Genomic DNA, 24,314 nt, shown 5'->3' with positions numbered 1-24,314 from the left:
GACCTCAAAAGCATACATACTTACAGGTTAACATTTGTGAAAGGCCTTTTCTTTACTTTGACCTTGAAATGATCTTGACTTAACCTAAATGTGACCTTGTAGGCCTAAGCTATCCACAAATTCAGTCCCCCCCCCCAAAACAAAAACATATGTGCTGGTTGAAATTCAATACAAGCCTTTTCTTTAGTTTCATCTTGAAATGACCTTGAATTAACTTGAAGGTGACCTTTAGGGTTACGCTATCTCCAGATTCAGATTCTGCGAGCTCAAAAACCTATACACTCACTGGTCAAAATTCAATACAAGTATTTTCTTCAGTTTGACCTTGAAACGATCTTTACCTGACCTCCAAGTGATCTTAGACAGCTAAGCTGTCCAAGAATTCAGGTTCAGCGATCCCAAAACCATTGTACGTACTGGTCAAAATTCATTACATGCCTCAGTTTTTGAATACATCAACTTTGTGAAGCTTACTCAGTCCTACAGCCAAAATCACACACTTTCCCCCTCTATATCTGAAACTAACATAGCATCACTTTGGGCCCATGACAACTTTTCATCAGAATGTCGAGAACTAGGTATAACATATCACAATTTCAGCCAAATCTAGCGGAACCCAATTTCCATTCATTTTGTGCAGGGTACTTTCCAAGAATAGTAAGAAAGCCTCAGGACGATTTAAAATTAACAGGCACACAAAAAAAAATGTCAGGACCCAGAGGGTAGACGCCCCCCTACCCCTTTGTTTTTGGGGTCGCTCATACCGAATATGACCATAAAAACAAATTAACTAGCCATTTCCTCGTTACCACCCCGATACACCCCCTTCTGGGAGTTGAAATGTCAATTCTCATACAAAGTCGAGTAGAGTATGTATTCCTATTTTCTGGGCCACTAAGAACAAAGAAGACTACCAAAAATGAATTAGACCCCTTCGTTACCCCCTAGCGTCACTTTACCACCCCCATACACCCCTTTATGGGGGTTGAAGTTTAAATTTTCATACAAAGTCGAGTGGGTTGTGTATGTCTACATTTTCTAGGCTGCTGGAAATAAAGAAGACTACAGAAAATGAATCACTTGAAAAAAATAATAATTTTTCCGCAATAACTCAAAAACCCTTTCAGGGATTTAAGTAATTTTTGGGTGAACTGTACATTTATTAAAGGCCATTAAAAATATTTGGTGCTTATTTTGATCTAACGCCAGGGGCGGCCTAGGCCAACTTGTCCTCAATGTTATGTCTTCATAACTTTCGCATATCCTAGTTTTACGTAATTTGATTAAGTTTTCCTGAATCTGCAATCAATTCTGAACAAGAAATATGCTCTTGATTCATAGCTCAAAAATGAACCGTTTTCAAGTAAATTGAGTCTAAAGTATCGACTGCATTCGTAGAAAAATACATTTAAATATTTTATTTGTTGTTATTTAGTAGGTACCTGTCATTATAAAAAACAAAGTTGTTTACAAGTATACATGTTAAAATTAATTACAGTACTTGAAATTACAAAAAAAATTAATTTACAATACAAGATATTAAGTATTATGGAATTTTCTAACAAGGAATATGCCGATATGATATTTGTGTACGGTTTCTGTGATGAAAATTCATTGGTGGCCTCAGGAGAATATCTACACAGGTTTTCAAACAGAAGGCAACCTTCAGGGCACTTATTTTTCCAAGGAATTCTTGAGACTGGTAGTTTCAAAATTGGAAATGCTAAAGTAAGAGGCAATTTGGAAGACACAAACATTTTAGAAGAAATTGCTGTTGTTGATGATCCTTCTACCAGTGTCCGAAGAATATCAACGCTAGTAGGTATTCCACGCAACAGCATCTGAAGAATTTTAAACCGAGAAAATCTTCACCCATACCATATCTACATAAAGTACAAACTTTGCATCCCTGTAATTCCAAAGAAAGGATACAATTTTAGCAGTGGCTGTTAGAAAATAGCGTTGAATGACGAAAATTTCTGTCAAAAGATATTGTGGAGCAATAAAGCTACAAATGGTACCTATAAATAATTTAAAAAATTTTCATATCTGGTCCATTGAAAATTTGCATATGATACCTCCACGTTTCAAATAAGATTCTCCAGAAATATCTGGGGAGGAATCTTCAATGGAGTCATTCTGCCTCGTCAAATTATTATAGACCGTTTGAATTCAGAGAGATACACGGATTTTTTAGAAAATATTGTTGATGGCATACTAGATGTGCTTGATTTTTTTTACTGGGGTCATATGAAGCAACTGGTGTATGTCAAACTCAGTAACACGAGAAACGATTTACTTCAAAAAATTAATACAGCCTCCGAGCACATTCAAGCAACCGTTGATTTGCGAAGGGTTTACAATTCCTTGTTCAAACGATGTCGGGAATGCATTGAACTAAATGTTCAGCATTTCGAGTTTTTATTGAAATAATTGTGTTCTATTTTTATTTTTTAATATTGTAATTTCGGTTCTTATATAATTTTAAATTTTATTTTTAGCTGCCCTATACGTAATCAAATATTAAATAATTCATAGAAAACTTGTTTGGTTTCTTCATATTCATTGAGCCGCAACTATATGGGAAACTGTATCTCAACGGCAAACAACTTTGTTTTTTATAATGACTGGTACCTACTAGATAACAATAAATAAAATTTTTACATGCATTTTTCTACGAATTAATGCAGCCGATACTTTAGACTCAATTTACTCGAAAACGGTTCAAACAAGAGCACATTTTTTGTTTAGAATTGTTTGCAGATTCAGGAAAACTTATCAAATTACGTTAAACTAGGATATGCAAAAGTTATGAAGAAATAACCTTGGGAACAAGTTGGCCTAGGCCGATTCTGGCGTTAGATCGAAATAAGCACCATATAGTTTTAATGACCTTTAATAGATGTATACTTCACCCAAAAATTACTTAAATCTGAATATTTAATATATATTTATGTACATACATAATTAAAGCAATGTTTATTAGTAATTGGATTTTTGAGAAATCTGGATTGCCACAGTTCTAATTGATACATATTTTCCAGACATTATTGTATCACAACCATCATTTATTTTTCATTGTGAGATTTCTAAAAAGGAAAAAATAAGATTATAAATTTATGGGGTTTATATGCATTTTTTTAATTTGAAGTGAATTTTTATACTTTCAATGTTTTTAGTTACACTCTATATTTTTTCTTAAAAAACATCTTTACTTTTAGAAAACATTGAGTTCACCTTTACATCTGTCAAAGTTCATTATACCACTTTCCAATTATTCCATATAGATACGACAAAATAATATCTGTAACCCTCTTTCTAATCACAAATATTAGCCTAGATGTCGAAGACTTGTGTGGAAAGGGGGAAGGCATATTATTATTCAGGGGATCACATTTGGGAAAATAAAGACGTATAAAAATCGATGGCTAGATTGCTCTTAACCTAGAAACACTGCATTCCCTAACTCTATTGCAGGAGGTTGAACAGTTGAGGCAGGAGAAGCTTGAGATAGACCAACAGCTGCGTAGCATCCACGGCTCGAGCCTGGGCTCCATGCAAAGCCTGTCGATGGGCAGGAGAAATGACCGCGGCTACAGCTCGGACATGGACGGTGGCAACAGGACCGGCAGAGGCGGCTCTATGAGGGGCCGTGGCGGAAGAGGCAGGGGAGGCCCCCGAGGCGACAGATACAATTCTGGTAGTACGCTTTCAGATTATGTTAATAACGTGGACAAGCGCAAGCCGATGGGCAACGGCAGGGGTCGGGGTCACAGCACGGCAAACGGCCGACCACCACGAGGCGGTGGCCCCAATAGGGACAGCAGGCCCAACAGGGGGCGCCTGTCGGTGGACTCTGCGGGTGGGGGTGACAGGGAGCGGAAGTGATTTTTGATGATTTTGTTGGACCAACTCGGTCGACTTCCATTAAACTACACTTTTGTAATAAATGCTGACTCGGCTTTCTGCATCACGTTATTTCTTTAATAGTGCCGTACGCGCTGGTTCCTCGGGTTTTGTGCAGGGTAGACGGAACGGGTTGTTTTTTGCTGTGGCTTCAAGGGGGGGAAGTATTTTTAACTAAAATCTTTTAAGATATTCAAATCGGTCAAGAAAAATATTTTCTATTTAACAGTTAACATGTTACATGAAATGAGGCTTCGTTTTCATAAATTACAATTAAATACAGGGTGTTTCTTATAAGGTGGATTAATTTTTTAATGAAAAATTCATTAAATTAATTTTCTACGAAATGTTATGGAGACAACACATTTTGCACAATGTGACAAGAATAAAGTCGTAAAGGAAATTGTAAGCAACAAATATTGGGAATTCTGCTCATAAAAATAATTAATTGTACCAGTTTTTATAACACTAGAATTTGCAATATTAATGGACTTATGTATTTTTTTAATTAATGTTTTAGCATAACTTTTTTTTTCTCCAGCCACTTTTCTTTCGAATTTTATGTACTTATTACTGGTTACAAATTACCCTACATATAAAAATTACCAAAATTCTAAAGAGCTTAAACCCCTATCGACCTGGAAATTGATTTTTTTAATTATAAATTTTCAAAAAATTAAACCATTAAAATTATTTAAAAAATTGCAAAAATGTTCGCCAATACATTAATCGTTTCCAAGTAAAGGCGCATAACTTCAGATATTTTGCACTAAATTATTTTCAAAACAAAATTTTTATTAAATAAATTATTTTTTTATGTTTGTTAACGTTAAATACATTTTTCCTTAGTTATCAATTTGGAGCAAGATAGCCTTTTCATGGCATTTTTTCATGGGAACGGTTAATGATATCAACTTGGTGTAGGTGTTTTAACAGTTCTTGTTAACCTGCTTAATTTTGTGAAAAAAAAGCAAATAACAGAGTTAATACCAATTTTCTGGTTACTGAGGTCCATTTAGACATTTATCACTTCAGATTTTTTTAATTTTTTTTCATCGGTGTTGTTTAGTGTCAATAATAAGTATCAAATTTGAGTAAAGATTCTTAATTGATTAGCAATCATTTTAAAATATTAATTTTTAAAAATTAAATATTGAGTTTTTGAAAAATTTCCTCATTATTTTTAATTTGTACCATTTACTTTTAGGATTAGAATCACCCCTTAGAATTTTTGCTCATAGTTTTTCCACACCTTCACTCTACCATTGATTTATATTAATAATTTTCATCCTACATCTAGATAGATAAGAAATAAATAGAATTACAGCAATAATTTAAATGCATAAACGGCGTTTACATATCAAATGTTTTTACTTTTTAATTCATTATTTAAAACAACTTTTTAGTTATTTTCAAAAATAAAAATTTCTCATTTATGAAATTTAATTGATTTACAGTTTTTGTTTGTTCTATAATCAATCGTCAATTAAATGTTAATTACAAATTGTCCGTGTTGGCAACTCCTAAATATACAAAGTATAAAAAATATCACAAAAACATATGTAATCACTTAATAACATATACATATACATTTTTAAGAAGCATCTGTATTTTTCAAAGAAGTGGTTAAAGGTCTCCCACCACAGCGAGCGACCTACCCATTTACCAGTTTTGCGCAACGAGACGCGGAGCTATTTTATCGTTTTCCGTTAATCGTTTATAATAAAGAGGAAAATTCCATGTGATGTCGATAGGTGATGCATAAAGCCAGAACAATCCAATTTTTAAATGACCTTATAGACTGACCCGGCCGACGACAATTTTTACGAGTTCTAACTTACGATATGACTTGGCGCGGTTCCCGTCACCGACTTGGGCCGTCGCCTCAAATACAATGGAGGAATTTTAACACTAAAGAGGAAATTATAATGTGTATAAGTTTATTTTTTTTGGGCTTATATTAATGTGATTCGTATCTGTCTATTCATGGGCTGTTCCAAATAAGAATCGGGATGAATGAGAAAAGGCTTCGCTTTTTACATTTGGCTAGCGAAATTCTTATTCGGACTTAAAGAATTACATTCGATTTCTTTGATTTTAACGTTCATTATTTTAAATGGTTTCAGTTTATTTTTCATTTTAAATATACCTATGTTTCTAAATTAATGGGTAGTGTGAATGTTTGGTTCTCTTCTTGCAAGATTTAATTTTCAAACCCAAGTAAATTTTGGTAAAAAAAAAAGTCTGACAAATTGACAACTTTTATAATTGACACAAATATTTTGAAGTAGGAATATATTTTTCCTGATTTTTGGAACGCCCTGCATATAAAATGTGCTTTTCCTACAGCATCAAAATCTTTTTTTTTTAACATTTCATTCTGGTGACTGAACAACATATTGTACATATGTTTTCTTTTTGGCCTATATCTATTTTTCCTTTACGGTTTCCCCTTCGGGGAACCGCTAACTCTTCACACTCGACATACTTGCTGTTCGAGCCAGTATGCTGTATAGTTTTAATGCATTTAAGGTTTTTATTTTTCATTTCAAATATCCAGTTCCCGAGTTTATAATTATTAGGTTTTTTTTTGTTTTATTCTTATATTAGACTGTAATATAATGCAGGACTATATATAAATATGGATTTTGTTAATAGCGAAAAGTGTTTCGTTGATTTGAGCCGTGGCGAGTCCACGGCTCCATGGCTTTCTGTAACGGTAGGTGCAGTTGTTCGCACACGTGTTCGTACTTTCATTTGGAAACATCTCAGTTTCGATTTACATCTGCACCTCCCTCCTAATCTATATATTGTCAAGAAATTAGACAGTTCGTTTTTAACAGTAAACAAAACTTTTTGCTTATTTTCCGCTTGGCATCTCTTCAAAAACCAGCTTCCGAAGATCTACGGTAATCGATTTCCATCACGGGTGTTCGCTCTCAATCCAGTTAGCGTTCTATTTCAAATAATTGTAGACATTTTTAAACAATTATTACCATTCTCTTACTTAGAGCTACTGTCAATTAGACTATTGCTAATGTAAGGTTTAAATTGTTTCCAGTAGATTTTCAACCGTTAACAAGTCTACACAAAATTGACGGTTAACAATTGAAAACTTGCAGTTCCATTTGTTACTTAGAATCAAATTGGGAATGATTAGATTTTCTTTAAAATTCTCAAGTGTTATCGCTAACATTAACATACATATCTTTACTTTGAAAAAAATTTAAGTAAGTGCCTCTTGTAGTTGTATATGTTATTAAAATGTCTGCATCGTTTAAAAAAATGTGGTGGCGAAGCCGCAACTCTTTCGATTTAGCGAAAGTAAGTACTAAACAATTGTGCCTGAATTGCAGAAATTTTAATTCGATAACAATGTGTGGTATTTTTGCTTTTTTGACTTGAAATAACTTTTGTGCTTGTTTCAACCCCGTAACGTTGAATATTTGTTATTCTTCTTGATCTAGGACCAATCTTAAACCGTACATACTAACGTCTCTTTGGCAGAGCGGAGGGTAAATAAATTTAAGGAACCGTCGATGTTCGACGATCTTCCGATGGTGTTTTGTTTGCTGTTAAGCCGAACTCAGAGTTAGTAAACCCCCAAGAGGCTTCTAAATATCTCTCAACATAATTAAACTTTGCTGGAAGGGTACGCAAGCTAAAGTAACATAGCCGTGTCATATATAGTGAGTACACTTCACGTTTGTGGATTCTGTTCATTTACTCGACGAGTAAATGTCGAGAATATGCTTACTGTGAGTTTGCTAACACTTAAGAAAAAAAAATGGGCAATAGTGACTGCCGCAGGCAAAGACTGGCTCACTAATTATGTCTCGTATCTTAATTGTGAAAGACTTTTTTAGAAATATAACTTGATTAAAAAAGAACTGTGTTCGTGTTTTATTTCGTCTGAGTTTGGACTTGTACCCTTTCAGCAAGATACGTTGAGGGCATATTTTGTATGCTTCTGATTTGTGCTACTAATCTCACTTAACACTGCATGCGCATGACTGCTCTAAGGGTGGCCAGAGTCCTAAGCTCACTATCTTTAGTTACCTTTAGTTAGAGTGAGACGTGTGTTGTGAGGTTCACGGAATGACGAGTGGATTTATCATTCTATTTCGTTGGATATACGATAGAAACATTTGCAACTCAACTTATTACAGGATTAGCAGTATTTTTTTTCTACTACCGTACATAAAATATAACTTTTTTGCACTAGTGCACAAATATTTTACAATTTGTACACTAGTGCAGAAATTTTACACTAGTGTATAAATTTTTTATTAATATGAAAAATAAATTGTTCATGTTTTGTCAACGATGATAATCTTTTTATTTTATGCACTAGTGTGTAAAATGGTACACTTTACACACTAGTGTAAAATGAGACAATGCACTAGTTTAAAAATGCTCTGCACTAGTGCTAAAAATGCAGGAAAATTATAACTGTCTCTTTTCACTTTGTACACTAATACAAAATGAAATACTTTACGCACTAGTGTAAATTGAAATGATTTGCATACCAGTGCTTAAATTTGTTTATAATTCATAGGTAGAGCTCGACATTTACGTGCAAAGTCAATAATTTTATTCATGTCTCTAGTTTTCATCTATAGTTATCCGTAATTTTCTTCTGAATTAAGTTCGATTATATTTATTGTTTCCTCTTTTTACACCAAGATTGCGATAATACAATCAAAGCTTTTGGGGTAATAGTCACCTAGGTACATATTTTTGACAATATAATTGACATTGTTCATTGTAGACCCCATACATCTGAATATTACACATCTGAACATGAAAGTTAGGTCTTGTAATAAAAATACCCAGGATGGTAGCTGTAATAGTGACCTTTTTTGATTACCAAAAGAGCAAAGGCTGAAAAATTTTCCTACGCTTCATTTGATATCACTAGTAAGTGAATCGACCTCCAGTTCGTGCACTTTGGGGGGTGTAGTTGCGGCAGCATGCCACACATAAAATAACAGCCACACAAAAAAAATTGTACTTTTCATGCGATATAATGTTATCCGTAGTATTTTTGCCTCCTGATCACGATTCCGGTGTCAGAATTGAGCTATCACATCACAGGAGTTTCCTAACCACAAAAAAACAGGTCAAGAATAGCAAAAATTCACGAAAAAGTTCTAGGAAAAATACATTCTCTTTCTATATTCAAATAAATGTTCATTTATATGGTTAAGACCCCGCCGAATGAAAATCCGCAATCAAAATTGATGATTCTGTTTCTAACCTCAAAAAAATAAAACTGGTCAGATATCACGAATTTAAAAAATTTACATTCGCGTCAAATTTGGGGGATTTTCGGGGTCGCTGATCACAGATCCGAGGTCAATTATGCAAAATTCAAGATAGCGGATCCAAGATGGCCGATCAAATTTTCAAAAAATAACACGTTCGCGCTAAATTTGGTATACGGGGGTTTTTGGGGTTGCTGATCACGGACCCGAGATCAATTTTGTGAAATTCAAGATGGCGGATCCAAGATGGCCAACCAAATTTTCAAAAAATAACATTCGTGTCAAATTTGGTTTACGGGGGTTTTCAGGGTCGCTAATTACGAATTCATTTTGTAATGTGTATTTGTGTTTAAGTACTTCATGGCCTAAGTACCCAATCATGTTTTCACCTTTTTTTCTGATATATTTTGTAAAAGCTATTCACGGGTTTTCTGCCTAATTTCAGGTAATAAAGTACATGGGTAATTGATTAAATTTTTAAAAATGAGTTGTCAATTTGATATCGGATTCGTGCTCAGTGACCCCGAAAACCCCCATATACCAAATTTAGCGCAAATCTGTTATTTTTTGAAAATTCGTAATATCTGACCTTAATTGACACATTTTTTTTTTTTTTTGGTTAGAAAACGAACCATCAATTCTGATCGCAGATTCACGTTCGGCGGGATCTTAACCATATAAATGAACATTTGATTATAGAAAAAATTTGTTGTATTTTTCCTAGCACTTTTTCGTGAATATTTGCTAATTTTGACCTGTTTTTTTGAGATTAGGAGATTCCTGTGATGTGGTAGCTCAATTCTGACACCGGATTTGTGATCAGGAGGCAAAAATACTATGGATAACATATATCGATTGAAACATACAGATAACTTTTTTTTGTGTGTGGCTATGTAATCATTAAAAAAACTAATACCGCAAAAACTGAAACTTTGCCCACTTATCAATATCTCGACAGTCTCAGCTTTTGCGGTATTTTTTTTTATTAATATTATTTTACGTGTGTGGGAAGCTGCCACAGCCTCACCCCCGGAACTGCGCGAACTGGAGGTTGATTCACTTACTAGTAATACTAAATGAAGCGTAGAAAAAATTGTCAGCTTTTGCCAAATGACTAACTCAAAACGGTCGCTGGCTCCCGGGCTATTAGTATGTACATTGATAGGAACACCCGCACACTTTTCACAAGAAAATTTCAAATTTCTTTAGATATAGCGATTCGTATCGGTGTGTGAAAAATATACTAACAAAAGAAGCGGAACATAGCGATGATACAAATCTCCCATCTCTTCGTTATAATTGTGCACTAAACTGTCGAGCTCTATTCATAATATATACAAGGTGTTCTGTAATGATAATCGAATATTTAAGGGTGTGATTCTACATGAAAAATTGTTGATAGTTTGTTTTATAAACTATTCTCCAAAAATGTTCCATTATGAAAATACAGGGTGTTAAAATTTTAGGAAAATAAGGAAATTAAATATTTTCAAAACCACAGATACTTCAAAATGTCAAAAATACAAGTAACGTATTCCAGGCCAACCAGGTTTATTGCAGAATTGTATTCTCCAATAATTACATTAATTAATTATGGACAATACAACGGGTTTTATTTTTTTACTCAAAAACGGCGCATCGCAGAACAAAAACCCAAGCGAGCTTTTATCTTTCGAATTGAACGGGAATTTCAAAAATAATTTATTTGGGAAAAAAACCATTGCCGTACCATTTTTTTCTTTAAAAATATCAATCAGTTTTCGTACGAACCCCACTGTTAGAGCTAAAAATTGTGTTTGTATCGGAAAACATGTCTATAATAACTACTACTACTATTTAACAAATATCACTGAAATCGAGTGGTTTCGAAAAAATTAATTTCCTTCATTTTTCTAAAATTTTACTACTTCGTTTTTTCACAGCGGAACATTTTTGGTCGATCGCTTATAAAGCAAACTATCATTAATTTTCCATGTAGAATCACACCCTTAAATATTCCACATCATTAAAGAACACCCTGTATTTTTGGTAGTAGAAAAAATATTGTAATAATTTCAACTCGTAGGAAATGTATACTTAATTGCATATGTAAGATAAAATAACTACTATGTATGATCCAGTAAAAGTACTGCGATAGTTAATAATGTATTTGCTTTTTTAATTTTTAGAAAATCTCGTGAATTTTTTTTTTTTTTTTTTGTAAAAAAATGGAATAACAAATCATAAAAATATGATACTCGTACAGAATCTCAAGATTTCCTTAAAATTATATGTAGAATATGAGAATAGTGTTCTTAGGAGAAGTTATTCCTTATTATTAAATTTCATATTTAGTGACTACTGAATTGGAGATTAAAATTATAATAATATCGACAATGTTTTTTTATTTCTGTCTTCAGGTAAGTATAATTTCCAACTTGTGAATATAAAATTGTGTTTGTCATCATCTTTCTCAAAAGTATAAAAAAAATTATGAATAATTTGCATCTCAATTCAAATAGTATCTGTTAATTACGTCCAAACATTTGTCTTAATTTTTTCTGTAGATTTATACGATCACATTAATATACCCAATGCATATAAACCGTTTTCATTAATGCTCAGCAGTGACGTTTTGAACCGGCACTTAACAGTTAATTTCATAGGGTCCCGTCACCAAACTCCAGACACAGCAGATGAGCGTGTTAGCGACTTACCACCACGGTACTACCCTAGAGGAGGCAGGGGGCGCCGGGACAACCGTAGGGATGACAGACGCAGAACCACCGATGATGAAGAAACAGTGCTAGACAGTCAGGACGTCTCCAGTGCCGACAGAGGTGAGTCTTAGATAATCGTCGATTAGTGGATGTAAAGTTGCACAAATTAGGTAGCTTGTATAGTGGGAAGTCCGAAAAGAACAGGTTTGTATTAAATATTATTATGTACGTGAATATAAGTAGTTTTACTGGCATGTTCGTTAGTGGTTTATTATTGAGGCATAGTTTAATTTTTTCACACTCAAATTTTAAGTTTATACATTAGTCTTAAAATATTTATATCACCGTTAAATATATAGGGAATTTTTTTTAGGTTGGAATTTTTCTTTTAACACGGCATTTGATCTAACATTTTTTCATTTTTTTAAATCGAAAATAAAAAACTACTTTTTTATTTAGTCAAGTCCAGACCTGCCTAAAGATGTTCATAGTTAAGTTATTCTTATGCTTTCATTCACACAAGCTATCACTTTGAGTATCCACGACTATGTGCGTGCTATCAGAAGCAAGTTTTTTCTCCGAATTATTTCTGTGACATTTTCTAAGCATTCACGTAATTCCTGCACACTGTTTACTTTATAGTCCATGGGCCCACGTACAAAGAAAAAAATGATTACCAGCAAGCTGTAACTTTGCTTGTAGCTTAAGTTTGACGAGTCTCCCAAGATTTGACTATGAGGAAAATTCAACAGTGGTAAGTTTTCCCGTGTTTTTCAGGAAAACATGTCAATCTGGCATAAACATGGAATGTTATGACCAGCACTTTTTTTTTAAGTTTAAATGAAAGATATATTTTTTTAAACCCCCCAAAAAATTTGTCTGACAAAAATGTTGGTATTTTGAGTTTGTCCCCCACCCCAAATATGTCAATTTGACATTATGGTTGGTAACAACCAGCAAGGTGATTTTTCTGGGAGGATTTGGTAATAAGATTGAAATGAAAGTATCTTATTGTCCGACAAAATTCTTGAGAAGTTTTTGCAGTCTGAAGCCCCGTAGATGTCGACTTAACGACAACATTGTTGGTGATAACCAGCTGTCGGACAAAAGCGTCATTATTTAAAAAAATGCAATATTAATCTGAGAATTTAATTGTTCGACAAAATTATCGGATTTTTTTTGCTTGTCCGACAAAATTAAACAATATTTCAATACTTACGCATGATGTAGAAGAAAAATTTATATTTAATAAAAAAAAATATATGAATAAAAAAAATTTTGTTTAAGTTTCTCAAATTTCAAAATAAATGTGACTAATTTAAATTTATTTTTTATACAATTACAAAAAAATTGTATACAGGGTGGTCCCGAGGTAATAGGTCAAAATTCATGGGTAGATTCTCGAAGAAAAAATATTGCGATTTAGCCGAACTTACCTTAGTCCAAAAGTTAATGGTTAAAGAAATACAGGGTGTTAAATGTAAAATATTATTTTAGTTTTTTTCATTTATTCCTTAACAAATGCAAATATGAAATCATTTTGATGGAGATTAATTAAATTAGTTAGACATAATTATTTATGAATTTCAATTTCTGTTGCTCCTGTTAACAAGATAATTTTCTTATTTATTCTTTTTTATTTTTTAAATAAAAAATTTATTATTTTATACCGGAATGAACATTAGGTATCACAAAAATAGTTATTTTTCCCATTTTTAAGGCAAATTTTCCAATCTTTTTGGCGGACAACTATATTATTGTGTTTCAATTATTAGAGAAAAAAATCAAAACCAGATTGCTGGTTATCACCAACCATGTTGTTGTTAAGTCGACATCTTCGGGGCGTCGGACTGCAAAAACCTCAAGAATTTTGTCGGACAATAAGATACTTTCATTTCAAATCTTATTACCAAACCCTCCCAGAAAAATCAGCTTGCTAGTTGTCACCAACCATAATGTCACCAAATTGACATATTTGGGGTGGGGGACAAACTCAAAATACCAACATTTTTGTCAGACAAATTTTTTGGGGGGTTTAAAAAATATATATCTTTCATTTAAACTTAAAAAAAAGTGCTGGTCATAACATTCCATGTTTATTCCAGATTGACATGTTTTCTTGAAAATCACGGGAAAACTTCCTACTGTTGAATTTTCCTCATAGTCAAATCTTGGGAGACTCGTCAAACTTAAGCTGCACGCAAGGTTACAGCTTGCTGGTAATCATTTTTTTCTTTGTACGTGGGCTCGTGGACTATTAGCCTTATACCACCAAACTTTTGATGCAACTCAATAGGTAAAAATCGCATAGATTATAATCTGGCGACTTAGAAGCCACAATTTTGTACCAGGGCACTTCCTTTGATAGTGCAGGAAGGTTATTTAAAAAAAAAAAACAAAATTTTGTTAGGCATCTGGTAGTCCAAATTAATGATTCCATGAGTATTTTAAAAGAAAATCTCCAGCTTCAGGAACGATCTTTATACAGGGTGTTCCACCTAAGAGGGATTCTTCTGTAACTCTGCAACTGTAAAATTTATAAAAAAAATGATTTTAATAAGAGTTGCCTATGTAAAGAAAATATTTTCAGCTTTAGAGGGTGTTCCGTTTATTTTAAATGGAACACCTTCTATATTATTGCATTTTTGAATTCCTTAGTTAGTATTAGGTAGAGTTTATTAAGCATACATGGTGTTTAAAACTTACCATTTCTGAGATAATCAGTTGTTTTTGGAAAAACTCTCAATTTCAGCTCTCTAAATGAGGCTGGATAATGTTTAAACCGTAAGAGTTAGAAACCTACAGTTTTCACAGTTCGTTTTGGCATAAATTACTCTATCTTGTCATCTGTGAGCAAAATATGTACGTTATTCAGACTCGGAAATACTGAGACCTACTTTTTTTTTTCAAATGGAATGACCCATATTAATTGTCATGGGTGAATACAAAATTGAATGCCCTTTCAACTGATATAAGGTTGTCCATACTTATCTTTAAGTTTTCCAGAATAATCAGGTTATTTTCTAAAGTCCGAAAAAGTAGCTATATAACAGCATCAAGAAGGCCTTGCAAAACCACTTTTCTCCCACATTTTATCATGCCTGGGACTGACAGTGTCAATATTTACTGGCATGTTTAAAAAGTGGTTTGGTTAACAACAACTAAAACAAAAAGCAAAACGAAACAAACTAAAACTTGGAACACAACAAGGAGAAGAATACTTAGACTGCTGATTTACATCAGTTGCTCGAAGTGTCCTCCAATACACAAACGAATTCGATTTTTAAAAGACTGTTCAACATTGGTCAGCATGTCTGGCGTAATTTCTTGAAATGCTACTGTAATGATCTGCCACATATCTTCCGCGGTAGTTGGCGATGTAACGTAAACTTTGCTTTTTATAAATCCATAAAAGGAAGTCGCAACTTGTCTTATCTGGACACCTTGAAGGCCAACTCACTGGTCCCCCGCGCCCAATCCATCTATTGGGAAAAGTTTTGTGTAAAAACTGATGAACCGCAGCGGTATTGTGAGGTGGAGCACCATCATGTTGCATCCACATTCATCGAAGTGTAACTAAAGGATTGTCGGCTAACAAATCTTCTAGAGTGTTTATTAAAAAGTTTAAATAAACTGCTCCAGTTAGATGCTGGTCAAAAAAAAAATGGTCCATTGATACGGAGTCCCAAAATTGCTCCCCACACTTTCAAAGACCATCGTTGGCTATGAGTTGTCCGGAATTGGTTAGGATTGACTGTGTCATAATAATGGCAATTATGGCTATTAACGAAACCATTTTTATGGAAAAAAAAAATTAAAAAAATCATCTTGATTTAACATCTGAAGTGCCCACTGACAAAACTCCAGTCTCCTCTGAAAGTCTACTTTTAGTAACTCTTAGTGTAATTGGATGCCATAAGGATGTGCTGTGCTGTGCTTTTGTAAAATCCTATGTATCGACCTTGTACTAATACAATTGCAAGGCCTTCTTGACGCTGTTACATACCTACTTTTTCGGACTTAACAAAAGAACCTGATTTTTCTGGAAAACTGTAGAGATAAGTATGGACAACCTTATATCAGTCGAAAGGGCATTCAATTTTGCATTCACCCATGACAATTAATATGGGTCATTCCATTAGAAAAAAAAAGTTTTCCAACTCGTAAGATTATTAAATGTAGGTCACAGTATTTTCCAGCCTGAATAACGTACACGTTTTGCTCACAGATGACAAGATAGATTAATTTATGCCAAAACGAACTGTGAAAACTGCAAGTTTCTAACTCTTACCGTTTAGACGTTATCTAGCCTCATTCAGAGAGTTGAAATCGTGATTTTTTTCAAAAACAACTGATTATCTCGAAAACGGTAAGTTTTAAACATCTTGTACATTTAACCAAGAAATTCAAAAACGCAATAATATACAGGGTGTTATGTAGCGCCCACGCGAAATGAAACACCCTGTAAAGCTAAAAATATTGTCTACATGGCCCACATGATACCAGACAACTTTTATTAAACCCATTTTTTTTATAAATTTTACAGTTACAGAGTTACAGAAGAATCTTAGGTTGAACACCCTGTATATACATTGGGAATACAGCTACGTAAATGAGGACTACACATTTGAAAAAAAATGTAAAATAAAATCCAAGTGTAAGTTTCGCTTTGTAAATTGGCCGCTGATAAACCACCGGTGTAAATATATAATGAGCGCTGAACATAGGCTAGTAGCATGTAAACTAGGATTTACACGGTGACTCTCGGATTGCGTAGAGTCGGTATCGAGTGTAGAGGCGGCGTCGTGGTCTGGAGGCGGATCCCAGCGCAGGCGTAGGCGTCGCGGGAGGCAGCGCAGTCGCACCCCCTCTCAACCGGTCAGTGATCAAGGTAAAGCAGGATTGAGAGCTTAAATTTTTACTAATCTCTAGCCAAGTGACTCACAGCTTAATTGTCTTAACCCTGTTCCACAGTGTATTGAGGTATTTCTGTGAAATATTTTTTTTCTGTGAAGCTTTTTAATCGATGTTCTAGATTATGTATGATATTTACATCTCTTTCGAGTTTTATTATGTCTTGGTAGTAGTGAGCAAGCAATGTGTGCTTTTTCATTGAACTTGTGAGATTTTAATGCTGCATCTTTTTTATACAGAGGTTCATAAATCATTACAAGCCACATGAGCAGCAATTTTGTTGGGAACAGAAATATTGTTTCCTTTATGTTGCCTATTTCACCGGCTAGTAATTGGTGTAATTTTTCACTAGATTCTATTCAACCAATCTGCATTACATTATCTCGAGCGTAGATGTAACGGTTTGTCATTGTAAACAAATCATCAATATTGGTAATTCTAGCAAGGAAGGTAATTGGATTTTTTTAATTTTTGATATTTGTGGTACGTGTACTTTGGACCTTGAATAAAAACATTTTTCAACTGGGAACGTGGCCTAGTCAGTAGCATTCGAGTCCGACACTTACGAGATCACCTGTTCGAGTCTTATCGTGCGACCTTTTTTCCCTCCTTTTTTTAAATCTTTTTCTTATCTCGAAAATTATGAAAAAACAAAATATTATTATGACTATATGTAGGAATAGTCTTCAAGTATTTCATTAAAATGCACAATTGGGTGATAAACAATATTTATTATGAATTAAAAATAAGGTTTCTTTAAAAAAAAACAAACGAGGTCTGGTAGGAAATGAAATGTTCTTTTATTTTATATCTAGTATTTGACATTTTACGCAGTGTAGCACGAGCCAGCATGGTAGTCATCATAGAAACATGGGAAGCAGACATTTTTATAATATAAAACTGACCTCGTTTATTTGTTTTTTTTTAAAGAAACCTTATTGTATTCATAATAAATATTGTTTATCAACCAATTGTGCATTTTAATAAAATACTTGAAGAATATTCCTACATACAGTTATGAGAAAATGAATAAAATCGGATCAGTGTGTTTTGAAGGGAAAAAAAAAGATGTCGCGCGACGGGACTCGAACTGACGATCTCGCGAATGTCAGACTCGAACGCTACTGACTAGACCACGCACCCAGTTGAAAAATGTGTTGCATCTAGTAGATTTAGCTGTCAAGTAAAACTTGAATTCAATTCGATTATGTCGGTAATTTATGAACGTTGCGTCGAACTACTTCGGAAAATTCTTATTCAAGGTCCAAACTACATGTACCACAAATATCCAAAACTACAAAAATCTGATTACCTTCCCTTCCCCTTGTAAGATTTAGGGATTTTTAGTTAACAGTACCGGCCGTGCAATGTTGGGTTGCCCAACGTGGCTTGTAATCATTTATGCAGACTGTATAGTGTAATTTTGTGCTTTTTTTGAGGCAATCATTTACAAAAATAGTTATCATAAAACTTCATAAGAAAAAGTTATTCATTCTTTTTTTAATTTGAATTTCAATAAAAAATAGCTGTTACTGAGAAATAGACCTATATTTTGCGGTCGAAATTATGGAGAGTAACTCATCGCTAGCTCTTGGACTAGTAAGGATGAAACGTGCAGGGAACCAAAATCCATAGGCGTATCTGTTTAGAAGGCAACAAGATATGGGAAATATGAAAAAAAGATAATAATACATAATATCTATTATTTTTAGAGGTTTTATCAAGAGGACTTCAAAAATATTTTTGCAACATTTTGTTTTTAAATTTTAAGTGTTTTCTATAAAACAATGCTGTCTTGGACGTCAATGACCCACCACCACCCAGCTTATGCTGCCAAAAGATACTGTAACGTTGACTATTAATATATTCTTAGTTTGTTCATTGTAACCAGTCATTATTTGCTCTTCTTTTGCTGATGTCTGTAACATTTCGAGCCTTCTACTATGATAAGAGGCGTCACAACAACTGCTCCTGGTTCTAGGTATCATAAAACACTTTCAAACCATCTTTCAAATATCATGACTGAAATACATGCAAACCGATTTCTGAAAATCCCGAATTGCTTCCAATATGTGTTATTATCAATCTTCGTCCTTTTCCAGAGGGCGCCTTTAATCCAGTAGAAAATCCATCTAAAAATGCTTCTCTCTTTTAACATTACCATTCTGCCAAGTTTTTGATATAGTTTCACCTTCGTTTACCCATGTTTCATCCATGTAATATATCTTCTTGCCAGATGTATGAAGTTCTCTTATATTTTCTAAGTATTCTCTTCGCCTTACCACAATTTCATCTTTTTCAATGAGCATACTATTCTAATTCCGTTTCAAATTCATGTCACTCGTTATCGTTCTAAGAACCTTATCAGAAAATTTAGGAATATCCTTATCTTCAGCTATTGGAGCTTGAATACTTATTGTTGGTGTTTCATTTCTAAAGAAAAATCCATTAATTTTCCTAAGTATGGAGTATTTCAAATCATTATCGGCATCTATTTTCTTCCTTTCTCGTGTTTCCATTTTTTGCAAAGTAACAACAGATACTTTTGTCAACGAACTACACATATCAACAGCTTCACTTACTTTTGTATTAGAGTTTAGCATCCGAATTCCTTCTTAAACGTTTTTTTACCATTATTAATTCCGCATCGCGTAGGTTAGGGCGTTTATGAGCAACAGGCCGTTTACTACTACCGACACTGATCCATTTTAATTATTACGTTTTAAAAACTCCCGGTTATATTTTTTTAATTTATAAATTTATTATCGCCACGGAATTAGCATCCCTCTCGTGCACACTTATCCATTTACACCCACTAAAAAAGAATTTCCTTATAAATATTAAGTACAATAGACAGAGGTAGAAGATAGATCGACGTTCAGTGTAACTAAGTCTAGATCCTATCGATGATGGAGAGCGGCAAATCATTTTATATTTTATACGCTTTATGGTAATAGTGTTTTTATGTCTTGAGTCACTCTCTATAATTTCGTTGCAAAGTGTATAATAAAAAATAATAGTAAGACTGTCAATATCAACTTTGAAAATGGGATCCAGTTTTAGTCGTGTGTTAATTTTGATGTGAAATATATTAGATGTATTTTTCCACAATTTCTTGTTCGATTTAAGAAGTGTTACATGCATGCACCTTGTTATATAATACTAACAAATCTGCCACGTACACTAATAGCTGTTTTTTAATCACCAAGATAATTTTATTTGTGTTTTATAACAATGTAACTTTATGTAGAACTACATATAACACTTTAAGAGTACTACTTACTAATGTCATCAATTTGTATAATTATGTACCGCACATGTAATATTTTCATTGCAAATGTATTATATGTAACAAAATGTAAGCAATTTTTCTTGTACGTAAGGGGTTCTAAAAATATGTGACGTTTACATCTGTTTCCATATTCAAAAAATGTTTTAATACATTTTTTTTATTTCAAGATATTCAGTCAACATTTTTTTACAGTACTGTCACATATAAGATAAATCTTATACTGGGTAACTGTTTTACCTGCACCAAGGGGATCTCGGTTATTTTATCCAAATTTTTAAAGTTCGGTTAAAGCAGGATGGTATAAAAAATTTTTGCAGAAAGAAGAGATAGGCTTCAAACTTATTGATTAATTAATTTGAGGATTTTGAGTGGAGGTTATACTTATATATAAATTAACAAATACTTTTATTAAAAATTTAAAAATGATTTTAAAATATATTTCAAATGAATCAGATTAGTATTTTTTTTTGTTTTTTTATGAAGTACATTTTATAAAACGGCAAAAATAATTTTTAAAATATAAATTAGTTTACTTTAACTGCTGCTATGTGGATGTGGATATCCAATGTTGGGCATTAATCAATTAAATTTTCATTTAATTAATCTTGCAACTAAATCAATTGCAATTAACTTTTCCAATTGTTTTAAAAAATGATTTAAAACTAACAATTATACTGCTTCAATACAGGCAGACACTTTAATTTTATGTAAACAGATATTTGTGTAAAAACATTTGTATAGAAATGATTACTAAAACGTGATTGTCAGTATTAAACTTAAATTGATAAGTGCTTGTCAAAAATAACTTAAATTAACGTATTATTCACAAAATTAAACTTAAATTAAAAAAATATAATTAAACTTAATTAAGTTTAATTAAAATTGATAATAATAGCAGCCTTTTATTTGTTACATATCTACATATTTTGTTCATAACTTACATTAAACTTTTGTTTTGGCACCACTATGCTTTTCATACAATAATAAGTTTGAATTGTTAGTTTTTAATCAAATACATTAAAAAGATTGACGATTGATTAATCGTTGATTGTAGACTAACAATTAATTAATTAGTAATTGTCCAACAATTTAATTTTGCCCAACACTGCCACATAATGAATGTTTAAATGAAATAAAAAGTATTTGTTTTTTTAAAACATTTGAAAAAATTTTTAGTGCTTGACAATTTGTCCTCATCGGCACAAAAATATGCTAACTTTAAATTAATAAGTCACAAAGTCATACAATAGCCATTTGTTTTTTCAAAATTATTTTCCATTACCATTTGACTGCCATATTCCATCAGTTGGTTTTAAAACATGACAACAAGCATGAGTGTATATACAACCCAGTTCGTTCAGTGGCAGTGTAGACAGCAGTTTAAAAAATGAGATAACTCCACTATTTCTTCTGATTATGATATTTCATCTGTTGAGTGTAGTCAATTAAAAAGCAATTTTCACACAAACAGCAAATATGCTTTAAATGTATGCATTAGTTAACTTGAAGAATATCTAATGTTATTGCATTTGAAAATTGCATATTTAGTTTTTTTTTCTCTCTGTAAAATTGGATAATTTCGTATTTTAAAGAAAAAAAAAACAGAAGAAATACTCAGTTCAAATGTATAAAAATATTCTCTATAAAAAAATGTTATAATAATTATTTCAGTGTGAAAACTCAACCTTTTCTGTTTTTCTGATAAAAATAAAAACAAAAATCAAAACTTTTATTCATTGGTTGATAACTCCAAAATGAAAAAGATGGATCACATTTTCCACTGTTCATCATTAATTCTTCAACTTTGTCCTAATTGGTCTGTCTTTGTACAGGGTGATTCACTATATTTTGATCCCCCCGGTAACTTTTTGTTTTTAGAATTGTAAAAAAAAAAAATGTGAAATTCAAAAGTTGCACGATTTTTTATGAAAATTATAGCTAAAAAACAAATGAAATCCAAACAATATGGTCGCGGATGTTAACTTTGTTAATTTAAACGGAACACCCTGAATATTTTTACATATTTGGATAGAACGTTCCCTGTCTAACATAATCATATAGAGTTTGTTGAGTACATCTCTAACAATAAGCAAGTTACTATTAAAGTACGAAAAAGTTTTTTTTATTAAGAAATTAAGATATCTTGTAATTGTTAGACCTCTTTCCAGCATATTTGGCTTTCTTCCAATTACGTAAGGATTTATAGATTTAATAACATATTTTGACATATCGGACATTGATACGGTTCAAAGTGCGTATAGGTATTTTAACTAAATCGCACTAATTAAGCCATGAGAGACTTAATTACTCATGGACAATGTTATATGGTAGGCCGTGACAATGATAGGTAGTAATGTCATGACAACATTGTTGTTGTTTGACAGTTTATATTAATATTTAATTAAAATGGGTTACATAGAAGATCGTTTTTAATAGTATCTGGCTTATTGTTAGAGATGGACCCCTATATGACTATGTTCGACAGGGAACACTATCCAAATATGTAAAAATATACAGGGTCTCCCATTTAAATTAACAAAGTTAACATCCGCGGCTATTTTGTTTGGACTTTATTTGTTTTTCTATTATCATTTTCAAAAACTTCATAAAAAATCGTGCAACTTTTATAATTCACATTTTTTTATAACTAAAAACAAAAAAATTAATAGAGGGGGTCAAAATATAGTGAATCGCCCTGTATATTTTATTAACTAATATCCCCATGGTGCGGTTGGAAAAATGGTCACCGATTATAAACAAGTCGAAATGTACGTCGCTATAAAATTGATTCCAGTGTTTGTTGCAGTGAACAACCACATGGGCACCGGTAATCCGGAGTCGACTTCGCAAATCGACAACAACGGCCACTCCGATAACTCTACAAAGCCGCAGAGGGACGGCAAGAGCCGCCCCAACAGACCGCCTCCGTCCCGCAGGAACGACGCAAAGCCAAAAGAAGCATTGGTGAACGGCACAACCACATAAAGCCAACGCGCCTGGTGCCAAACAACTACCCAGTAATCCTTGTGCGCTCGTACATACATAGGCAAGAACAATTTTTAGTTTCCTTATCGTTAAAAGTTGTGTTGCATATCTTTTCCCGGTGTAGTAATGAAAAAAAAAAGTGGGCGGTCTGCTGCCCCATCACGGATGAGACCACAGAGACTGCTTGGTTCTGTGAACCGTTGCATCTTTTGTTGTAAGACTGCTCAGTGTTTAAAAGTGGTGGCTGCCACAACGGGTGAAGCTTACTGCGATAGACAATTCATTTATATAACCTCAAAGAATTTGTGACTACTTTTCTAATTTTCATACATTACATGTTACTTAGCGCACAAATCGCCAAAATTTAGGATGTCATCTATCATTTATAGCCCATCGGTGGAAGGTTGTCTTTCATCCTGTATTTATGTATTTTATTTATTATTTTTTATTTTGTTTGTTTCTAGTTGGTAGACACCCAATGTAACTAGTTTGTATATTAGTTACAGATAGTTTTTTTTTCTATATATTTTTTCATTTTAGTTTTTAAGTGTAACAGTGTAAATACAGCCTCCCCCTAATAATTCAATTTTCATTATTCTTACAGTGTTTGATTAGGTGCTCCCCTTAGTTTTGTTACACTGTTTGTTTATCTGCTGTGTATTGGTATAACACCTTTTGCATTGAATAAAACATTCAATAATTTTCCTCTTGGTCATTTTCATTTCCATCCCAGTATACCGAGTGACTTTTTTAACCAGAAAATTTCAAATGTCTGGGGAAATAAGCACTCTACGGAAAAGTGTACATAACCAAATTTTCTTCGTTCCGCTGAGGAAATACATTACTCCCACTTCTCCCCCCATTGTAGATGGGGTGGGGATCTTAAATAGGAGAAATTTGCTACAAGGATAGGCTTTTGTGAAAGCTTGCAAAATTTTTTTTACATTACAAAATTAGCGGTGAAAAAAATGTGCAAAATTTTCAGCATTAAATAAAAAGAACGAATTTGACTGAAATTAGATGAAACCACAGGAAAAGATAACTGTTGGGGTACTCAACAAATACCTGCAATCCGGACCCCCAATTTCAAAATGGCGGCCAACTGCAAAATTATAAAGTCGAAAACGCGAGCGCGTATCTTCTGCTCAAGTCAAGATATCGAAATTTGGTAAAAAATGATCAAAAGGTAATTACATTGTCTCGCGTGTGCGTAAATTTCAGATTTTTAAGTTGCAAAATAAAAAAGTTATT

The 24,314-nt window shown here is 33.0% G+C and overlaps 1 protein-coding gene across 5 annotated transcripts in view; it reads left to right on the top strand.

Annotated features, from left to right (window-relative positions):
• Window positions 1-23,768, top strand: part of LOC108910601 (synaptic functional regulator FMR1) — a 38,552-nt gene extending 14,784 nt beyond the window's left edge. For 2 of the 5 annotated variants that reach the window (XM_018715262.2, XM_023454608.1), the window contains exons 8-11: window positions 3,478-3,703; window positions 11,819-11,992; window positions 16,650-16,763; window positions 22,885-23,768. In XM_018715262.2, the coding sequence (XP_018570778.1) occupies window positions 3,478-3,703; window positions 11,819-11,992; window positions 16,650-16,763; window positions 22,885-23,063 (693 nt within the window). In that variant the 3' untranslated portion in view covers window positions 23,064-23,768. Of the gene's footprint in view, window positions 1-3,477; window positions 3,704-11,818; window positions 11,993-16,649; window positions 16,764-22,872 lie in introns of all 5 variants that reach the window. The other 3 variants (XM_023454609.1, XM_018715266.1, XM_018715263.1) reach the window with 3 other exon arrangements.
• The last annotated feature ends 546 nt before the right edge of the window (window positions 23,769-24,314 follow it).

Source organism: Anoplophora glabripennis, unplaced genomic scaffold (assembly GCF_000390285.2).
Source record: "Anoplophora glabripennis isolate ALB-LARVAE unplaced genomic scaffold, Agla_2.0 scaffold232, whole genome shotgun sequence".
NCBI classification, from domain to species: domain Eukaryota; kingdom Metazoa; phylum Arthropoda; class Insecta; order Coleoptera; family Cerambycidae; genus Anoplophora; species Anoplophora glabripennis.
Note: the sequence above shows the minus strand (reverse complement) of the source record. Positions and strands in the feature narration are given on the sequence as shown.